This window comes from Xiphias gladius, chromosome 3, assembly GCF_016859285.1.
Source record: "Xiphias gladius isolate SHS-SW01 ecotype Sanya breed wild chromosome 3, ASM1685928v1, whole genome shotgun sequence".
Lineage (NCBI taxonomy): Eukaryota > Metazoa > Chordata > Actinopteri > Istiophoriformes > Xiphiidae > Xiphias > Xiphias gladius.
In genome coordinates, this window is record NC_053402.1 from 22,056,875 (window position 1) to 22,067,067 (window position 10,193).

General features: G+C 44.0%; 1 protein-coding gene across 1 annotated transcript; it reads left to right on the forward strand.

Annotated features, from left to right (window-relative positions):
• Positions 1-2,683: 2,683 nt before the first annotated feature.
• On the forward strand, positions 2,684-9,212 carry lrrc4ba (leucine rich repeat containing 4Ba). The gene is made up of 2 exons (XM_040123440.1): positions 2,684-2,932; positions 5,858-9,212. Exons 1-2 carry the CDS (start codon positions 2,684-2,686, stop codon positions 7,826-7,828), a joined length of 2,220 nt encoding a protein of 739 aa, XP_039979374.1. The 3' UTR covers positions 7,829-9,212.
• The last annotated feature ends 981 nt before the right edge of the window (positions 9,213-10,193 follow it).

The following is a 10,193-nucleotide window of genomic DNA, read 5'->3' on the forward strand; positions in this document are numbered from 1 at the left end:
TGTGCGTGTGTTTTAATGTCATTGAACTACCGCGTGCGCATTATTGATCAATCCTACCCCCACCCATCTAACCCCAGCTCTCCTCCCACTTGTCCAGCACTCAAGAGAAACCTCTCTCTCTCTCTCTCTCTCTCTCCACACCTCCACCTGTTTCATATTCATCCCCTTGTATTGTCTCTTGCCTCCATCTCTCCATCGCTCTCTGTTTTATATGCGTCTCTGTGTTGTCATTCCCCTCCCTCCATCTCTCTGTTTTATATTCATCTCTCTATTGAGTCCCCCTCCCTTCGCCCATCTTTCTCTCTCTCTCTCTCTCTCATTGAGCAAGAGATTATTAATATTAATGTGTCTGTTCTTCTCTCCCTCCCCATTTTCCCCCTTCCACTTTTTTTTTTTTATCCTTCTTTTACTACTGATCTCTTTTCTGCTCTTCCCACTATTTATACCTCTCTCTGGGTCTTTATCCCTCATCATCCCTTTCACTCAACCCTCCCTCCATCTGTCTCCAACTCTCTCTCTCTCTCTCTCTTTCTCCGGCCCGCTCTCTGCAGCTGTTCAGTATTCATCTATTACTGTAGTGTTGATAATTCCCTTCTCTGCCTGGAGCCATACAGTCATCTATCAGATTAATAATCCTTCTCTCCTTCTCATTCTCTGTCTCTCTCTTCCCCCGTCCCCCTTTCTTGATGTGCCAAGTGAGGATGCTCAGCGTGTCAAATGAGTTTGTGTGTCGAAGTCCCATCATTACAGCCATCATCGTTAATAACTGTATCCAGATTGCTGGATGCCCTTATTTAAGGTTATTCAGGTCTAAATAACCTGCAGAGGGGAAGAGAGGCCTGTCTGTGCCTCACCGGGCTGGTGGAGCCCGACTTGAGCCGGCCATCTATTAGAGTTAATGTAGACTGCACCATTCACTACCGTTCTCCAGCCCCTAGAGCGTGCGACTCCGTGCTCACAGGGGAACGGAATTAGCATTTTACCACCAACACCGCGTCTTTGCTACCGCAAAAAGGGACGCCTCTTGCTGGATTCGGTCTCGCATTGTTTTCAAAGAATGTAACCTGCTTTGATAAGTTTGAGCTTGATTGAAGTTGGTAACGATAGCATGTCAATATATCGTCAATATACCATCGTCGTGTTAATTGTTGTACCTTGGTATAATTAGCGTTAACAAATGAGACCGTGGCCGAGACGACCGGAAGCCCCTATCTCACACAAGTGGTGTTATCAATGGTTCTCGATAGCAAGACCACGTGTCCCGTAAACCCTGTCGCTTCCTGTCACACAGTGGATGTTGGGTTTTTTTTTTTTTTTTTAACTGTCGGGAGTGATCTTTCCTTTCGCTCCGGGCCACCATCCGCCCGTGCAAGAAACCTAGCAGCGTTTATCTTCGTTTGCACGGGAAGAATGGCAGATTTCCTGTAAAATCCAGCGCTGTGTGAACAGGCAATAATACGTTGTCGTTTTATACCCAAAAGTATTTGAGCCACATTTCTAGTTCTTTCTCCCCCCAAAGAGTTCTTGATGGATTCTGCGGTTCACGAGTTTGAAAACTTTTCAGATTATAAATTATACCTGTTAATATCACAGCCGTAACTTTTGAATACTTATCTTTCTATTTGTATTGACCGGTTGTTGTGGAGATTATTTTGTCGGGCAAAGTTTGTGTCACATTATTAGTCTACGTAAGTCTCACTTCCTTTTCTCTTTTAAAACCAAATTGGCGCTTAAAGGATTGATCAACAAAAACTATGACCAACTTTCATAACTGATTAACAAATGAAGTCATTAATCGAGTCAAACTGACTGAAACAGATTCACAAAAATGAAAATTTGCTGCTTTTTCTCCACTTCACAACTTGCAAATTTGTAAACCTTTGGTTCTTCTTTTTTTGACTGTCGATCTGACGGAAAGCTCAGCTGTTTACACTTACACCAGTGTCTCAAACAATAATGTCTGTCTGATTTGTTCATGTTCACATGTTAAATGCAGCGTTGTAAAGACGGAAATGCCTTGTTGTCCTACTTTAGATGGCATGTTTTCATACTTCCACGCCACCACCTTGAACCATTAATTACAGAAATCGGCTTCCGCCGGCCCTGGGTGTAAGGATTTGATTTCTGACAAAATGTCTGCTCAGGGATTATGTGGGATTTGATATGAACAGTGACACAGAAGTTCTAATGCTTCTCAAAGATTTTTTGACAGTGTGTCCCATGATAATCTATACTGTAGATGTCTACCTATTATTTGTTCTATTCATTCTCCTTCGGTGAAAACACGAAGAGTTGTCTGTGTTCTGTCTTTAATATCTGCTATCTCTCTCTCTCTCTCTCTCTCCCTCTCTTTGTCTCTCTCGCTTTTGTTCTTTCACAGTAACTCCTGGGTTCTTCTCACTTCGCAAAAAGCCTCCCTCAAATCCCCAGACATCACGAGAAAAAAAAAAAAAAAAAAGGGAAAAACATCTGTTTATCTGCATATTTCTATGTTCAAAAAACAAGAGGAAAAAACACAGAGATCGACAGAGGACAAAAAACACCTCAGAGGATGCGGAATTAGAAAGAACAAATTGCCACTGGAGAACCAAAGGAAAAGTAAACCTTTTCTCGCAGATCCACCAGTGTGGAGTCACCTCACCTGTACCTTCGGATTACAGAGCAGGGTCATGTCCCAGTTGCCATGCGCATCGCCACGCTGACCTGCCTTTCCGGCCCTTCCCCCTTCCTCTTTCTATTGGCCCAGCTGCTACTGCGGCTCCTCCTCCCTGGGCCGGAGTTGGTGGGAGCCGCCTCCTCCTCCTGCCCCTCCCTCTGCACCTGCTCCAACCAGGCCAGCCGAGTCATCTGCACCAGGCAAAACCTGGAGGAGGTGCCCGAAAGCATATCAGTCAACACACGATACCTCAACCTGCAGGAGAACTCAATACAGGTAAATACTGGCTGGAGGATGCCAGATCACGTCCCGTCAGTGTCGATTTGTGTTGTGCACATCGTGCAGGATTTACGTGACCAAAAGTTTTGTATGGAAATATGACATAGAGATGACATATAAAGGTCTAGATGACAGCAAAACTCATTTCTTAAATTAAAATAAATTCATAATATTTATTGCTGTAAGTCGCAACAAATGGTGTAGTTTGAAACAATTATTGATTTCCTTCGACCGCCGGTTGTTTCTAATATAACGAGGAACGACTGGAGGTCATGGTTCACCCCCAGTTTTATCTACAACTATATCACAGCATAGATCACACGGAGAAAAACACGCACATTTTATCATCTTACACATGTCGGTGTCCTGTAGTTTTCACAGTCCTTCCAGCACACAGACTAATACAGTTATTGATTTCATTTATTATAAGTGTAGCTGTTTATGAAGTTATTGATAGAGGAGACCAGTCCCATACGACAGATTGAGGATTTTCTCCATCAGAGTGCACATACATACACGAATAAATCCACGCGCTGGCAGTAATGTACTTATGTGTCTTTAATACTTATTTTTTTGCCCACAATGATAAGGAACATTTGCAGCCAGTAGTGGATGTTAGGATTAACTTGTTGATACAGGTTTTCTCTTAGAAACTTAAGTTCTGAGATAAGATAGAACTGTAAGAGGCAGTAATGGTAGAGAAGGGGCACTTAAGCCTCTGCTGAACTGAGGGAAGACAGTATTTTATGAATTGAAAGCAAGGCATATTTCCATGACACCGTGCTGCCTTTTATATGCATTACCAATTTATCTAGAGTCCCTAGACAGCGTTTTGTGGCTTTACAGCTGCAAGGGAAGATCATTTAACCACGGACCATCGATACAAAGCACATGAATCTCTACATTTATAAACAGAGTGGGTTGATCCTACTCTCTGCAGCAGCATTTGAAGTAATTGGATTCCTTTTTGTGTTGCTGACTGTGCTTTGTTCTTTTGTGATTATAAATTCATTCCCACTACATTTTATCTCCTCTAATGAAAAGCAACGCGTATCAAAAACATTGCTAAAATTGTCTAGTGCATCTTATCATGTCAAACTGCTCCGTACATTTGACAGAGCAGTCTCTGTTCCTCGGAGAAAACATCCCATTAAACATTATGTGACGTTAACGGAGCATAAATGGGACATTGTGCCACATGATTTGGTACGTGGGGTTTTGAGAGATACGGTCCGCATGCAAGATAAAATAAAGAAATAATAACAATATTCCTTTGCGTTTCGTTTTTAGCCTACAAATTACGATTCGGTTTGTCGTATCCTGCAGCCCCACTTGAAATGATTAAAAATCTAAAAATGTTTTAACACCTGGAGGCATCCTAGATTCTCTGGCTTATTTTTTCCTTCACTGAGTACCCTGAGAGTAAAGCCTTGACAGCTCCCACCCCCTCTTAACATCCCCACCCCTCTCCCTCTGTCCCCCCTCTTTGCCTAACACCCCCTCTCTCTCTCTCTCCTGCTCTACATACAGAAGAGGCAATGGCCTGACTCCAGGAGTCTCTGTGTGTCTCACAGAGGGCTTTGGCCACACATATCTCAAACAGTCAGAGATTTAGGGGGCTTTTAGTCGCGCTCACTAGCTGTCTGTCTTTGACTGCTCGCCAAATGAGCTCCAGTTGGACTGCGCCGACGCTAGTATGTGCAGTCCGGGGCCTGTGGCATCCATGTTTTTCAGAATCCTGTCCTCCCGCAGAAAAACATCTCTGTCAGTTGTTCATTTGTCAAACGGATTATGGATTCTGTGTCAAGCAGAATGTTCAGACAGTTTTTAAAAAAGAAAATATTAATATAGTTTCACAGTTTTGTCTTTGATTTGTGGTTATTTGTGGAGACACTTCATGTGAATAGTCCAACAGCGATAATCATCTTATTATCAAGGGATGATAATTTGTCTGTAGAAAGTCCCCTGAGTCTCACTGAAACAACAGTGTGAAAAGCACTTCGGTGTCTGGAGCAGGCACTGAAATAAGGTCAGGGATAGGAATAGGACTGGGTTTTTAGTAGGTTTACCCTAGTGCTTAGAGTTGTAAGGAAAAGTTACTGCTTTTTGTCACATTTGTTGAATATAAGCACTTAACTACAAATTAAGTGTAATCCCCCCCCCCACACAACGTGTGCCGCGCCAGGCTACCACAGCCTTATTACGGTCACAGGGTACTTTTGGCCCTTATTTTGGTGGTGAAATTAAATCTGAGCTAAGGGAGTCTTCCAGCAGGTCGGGATTATGGATTAGAGTTTTACCGTTCAATCGCTATTTTCAACCTTTTTTTTTTAGTGGATGAGAGCTCACAGTAAAAGCTCTCAGTCCATCACCTGATGCATATTGTTTTTTCAATGACATGGAAGTTTCAGCATGGGGGCCAGTGTGGCTCTTAGAGCTAATGCGGACGCTGAGGAACATTTATGTTTAACTGGCTTGTGTCAGTGGGAACTTCCCCCGCTGACAGCAGCAATAGTCACTTGGATGGAGGGGTTAGCAGAGAAATTAATTATTCATATTTTTATGGTTTGTTTACTTAAACATGTGTTTAGCCATATTTGTGCTTTCGAATCATTCACTGACAATGTTTTTTTTTTCTTTACGTGGTTTTGTAATGTTTGCAAGCCATTTAGTATCTTATGATAAGATTTATTTGTCATTAAAACAGGAAGAAGAGCAGTAGTGAAACTTAGGAAACTTTGTCACAAATGGCTTTGTATAACACATGTGATAGTCCACTTTTTCACTTCACTATCCAAAACCTTCCATTGTCAAATGTAACAACACGAAAATCTTGGTAACAAACATTTAAATATGTGTTTGTTATCTACAGTAACCGTTCTACATGTTGTATAGTAACTTTATCCTTATCTGTCCTTCCAGGTTATTAAGTCCGACACTTTCAAGCATTTGAGGCACCTCGAGATCCTCCAACTCTCCAAGAATCAGATACGACAGATTGAAGTCGGAGCATTCAATGGCCTCCCCAACCTCAACACACTGGAGCTCTTCGACAACCGCCTCACACTGGTGCCATCACATGCCTTTGAGTACCTCAGCAAGCTGCGGGAGCTGTGGCTGCGTAACAACCCCATTGAGACTCTGCCAGGCTATGCCTTCCACCGTGTGCCCTCGCTACGTCGCCTGGACCTGGGTGAGCTCAAGAAGTTGGATTTCATCTCTGACGCAGCCTTCGTGGGCCTCATCAATCTACGGTACCTGAACCTGGGCATGTGTGGACTGAAGGACATTCCGAAACTGACAGCCCTTGTGCGTTTGGAGGAGCTGGAGCTCTCAGGAAACCGGCTGGAGATCATCCGGCCTGGTTCCTTCCAGGGCTTAGTGTCTCTCCGCAAGCTGTGGCTAATGCACTCACAGGTGTCCGTCATTGAGCGCAATGCCTTTGATGACCTGAAAAACCTGGAAGAGCTCAACCTGTCCCATAACTCACTGCACTCCTTGCCACATGACCTCTTCACACCCCTTCACCAGCTGGAGAGGGTACACCTCAACCATAACCCCTGGGTCTGCAACTGTGATGTGCTTTGGCTTAGTTGGTGGTTGAAAGAGACAGTGCCCAGCAACACCACCTGCTGTGCCCGCTGCCATGCTCCCCCATTCTTAAAGGGCAAGTACATTGGAGAGCTCGACCAGAGCCACTTCACCTGCTACGCGCCTGTCATTGTGGAGCCCCCAACAGACCTCAATGTCACTGAAGGTATGGCTGCTGAGCTGAAGTGTCGCACAAGCACGTCCACAACATCTGTCAACTGGATCACCCCTAACGGCACTCTAATGACCCATGGCTCTTACCGCGTGCGGATATCCGTCCTGCATGATGGCACACTCAACTTCACGAATGTCACCCTGCGAGACACAGGCCAGTACACCTGCATGGTCACCAATGCTGCTGGCAATACCACGGCAACCGCTGTCCTCAATGTCACTGCTGCTGATGCCAGTGTCAACTACACCTACTTCACAACAGTAACTGTGGAAACAGTGGAGACTCCGGGAGAGGAAGATTCTGCATTGGTTGCCATTAATGAGACCTTCATCCGTGTTCACCCTGGCCCCACTCCCTCGGGCCACTTGTGGCCGGAAGGTGTTCCTACCACTGCCTCCTCTCTGTCAGCCGGCTGGTCCTCCTCCTCTCCTCGGGCCACCCGACCCACCTTCACTGTGCCCATCACTGAGCCAGGCTTCTCAGGCATAGACGATGTGATGAAGACCACCAAGATCATCATTGGCTGCTTCGTAGCCATTACCTTCATGGCAGCGGTGATGCTGGTGGTGTTCTACAAGCTGAGGAAGCAGCACCAGCTGCATAAACACCACGGCCCCGCTCGTGCCATCGAGATCATCAATGTGGAGGATGAGCTGGGGGCCGGGGCCAGTGGTCGAGGCAGCGGCATCTCAGGAGGCTCCACCGTGACGCAGAGCGGAAGCAGTGGAATAGGAGGGGGCCAGAGCCTCAGGCTGCACCACCCAGAGATGGTCACCCTACCAAACCTGGCCCGATCAGAGCACCTCAACCACTACTACAAAACCCATCACTTCAAGAACAACATGATGGGCCTAGGAATGGGCACAGTTTCTGGTGTGGGCCTTAACAACAACAACAACCCCTCGCCTTGCTCTCAGTCTCAGAACACATCCATATCCTGTTCCCAGGTTCCAACTTCCAACAGTGGGGGGACACCCACAGGTGGCACCTTGCCCTCCCCTGTGCCCCTGCCCCTGCCCCAGTTGGGTCTCCACAGTTCTCTGAAAGGTCTAATGGGGAAAGGCCAGAATGAGCCACTGCTCTTCAAGAGCGGCTCCAAAGAAAATGTGCAAGAGACTCAAATCTGAGTAAAAGTGAGAGTGGAAGTAAGAGGTAGTGATACAGAAAGCTCCTGTGAGTATATGAGACTGATTGTAGCCTAGTGTCCTCATGGACAGATTCCAGAAAAGATGATATTTCACATAGTCTCTGCTTTGTGTTGTCAATTTGTTGACAGAGAGAAGCAGATAGGAAGACTGAAGGAGACAGAGTATCGCATCTGATCAGCAGTAGTCCCACAATAGCATCTGCACATTCTTTTTCAGCTTAATCAGACACAAACATATATGATGTAAACCATGAACATCAGAATCCTTCAGTTACCTGTGCGACCTGCTATAGTCTTTTTGCCAAAGTCCAAGATCAAGCCAACTCTTTCCATTTGCATCCACAATCTCAGTGGAAGGCTACAACTGACACACACGTGCAGTTAACTTCTCCAGGTTTTATACAGATTGCTCCGTATATTTCCAGACACATTCAGTGTATATATTCGCCGGGAGACGTGATATCGGCCATTGAACATGTTGTCAGTTAAGTGTTTGGCAGACACACTGAATAACAAACAATGGTTTGGGTGAGCGGTATGCTCCCAGGTTTCCAGGAAGCACTAAAACAAGACAGAGAAAGCAAAATTGGAGCAGTGCAACGATTCTGTCCAGGACACATGTATCAGACTAGTACTTTGCAGGGAGACAGAACAACAACAAATGTTTTTTCAGAGTGGTTTCACTCTCACTTTCTCACTTTTTTCCCTTTCACACCTTCCTGGCTACTGTCTTCTTTTGAAGGAGGAAAGAAACGGAGTGGGTTATCATGGGAGAAGAAAAATCCCATGCCATGAGGACAATGACAGATAAAAGAGATAAAAAGGACCGAAAGTACATATTATATATACCGTAAATATATTTTCATTCAAAGAAATAAATTATAAAGAATCTTTATCAAGCTTCTGACTGAAAACTACAACATCTGAAGAATATATTAAGAAAAAAACACACACACAGCTGTTGTAGTGGCCCTCCCTTACGACTTTTCTCAACGTGGAACAAGGCGGCCGCTCCGACTGTGCTGCGTAAGGACACACACGTGGGACAGAGGCATCCGTCGAGAAGGATCTAAAACAAAAACCTGGCAAAGCGAATTTGGGTGAATTTATTTTGGTCTCGACTTTTTTTGTAGCCACACAAAGTGTTTTCCCCTCTCCTGTCGCATTCACATAAACAGGGTCATTGGAGAAGGGGGATCTTTACGCTCTACTGCGAAAATATGAAATACGACTACAGTGCTTCATCATTTGGTATCCAGCTCAGCTTCAGTATTAATAATAATGATCATAATGGTAATAATGATAACACGCTTCAGCTTTATTCGTTATTATGGTCATTTAATGATTAACACATTTAATGAACAGCAGTATGTTACTGTACATATTACTAAAAACTCGCACATGCTAGTTTAGCATGCTCCCTAAAAGTGAGTTCTAGATTTGATCAACATTCGGTTTCAACATATAGGATCTGTCACAATGGTGATAGGGCATATTATTGTTCTTATGTTGTCATTATTATCATTCAAATGAGTATTATTATTACTACTTGTGCCTACCAATAGCTGAGAAGTACTTCTTTTTTTTCTTTTTTTTTTTCATTTGTATATGACACTGAAGTTGTTTCATGACTGATCCTGTTGGACTCTGGCTGATGAACGGCTGTGGGACGGACTCGGCGTTGAACAACTGAACTCCACATGCATCGGCGGGAAAATAACCCTGGCCCCTCAAAATGGCTCCCTCGGTCCAGCCCCCACTGACTCGTCTGCTCTGATGTCTAAAGGAGCCAGGAGCCCTTCACGTTATCACGCATTAAAGACAGGACATGAACCTCTGATGAAGACTGCTCCTTTGCAGAGAGGATTATTTCACAACTGTATCTCAGTGTTATCGTGTGTGAGTGGATTTCATGGCAGCAGAGAGCTAAATGGACGACAGGCGTTGCCAAGCATTTTTAAAGGTAAGCGAAGCTCGTTCAGTGGAGGAGCAAGTGACATACAGTACAGTATACAGTGGTGGCTGAATTTTTTTCTAAAGCAAAAGGACAGTTAAATGAAAAAATATAGAACCTTATAGATCTCTTTTAAAAAAACAAAACTATTATGATAAGTGTTTTTCATTTTGGGTTTTTATCTAGTTTGATTATTTTCTGTTTTTTTAAATCAAGTGTTATCTTTATTGTAATATTGTTATTGTTATTATAATTAGCTAATTACACTGGTTATAATTATGAGAGATGTTCTGTTAGCAGAGGTCACTTTGAAAATTAAAAAAACCTGGCACATAAAATGGCAGTTGAAGTCTGTGAAATTTGGTGGCTATTTTTTTTTTTCTTCTTCTTT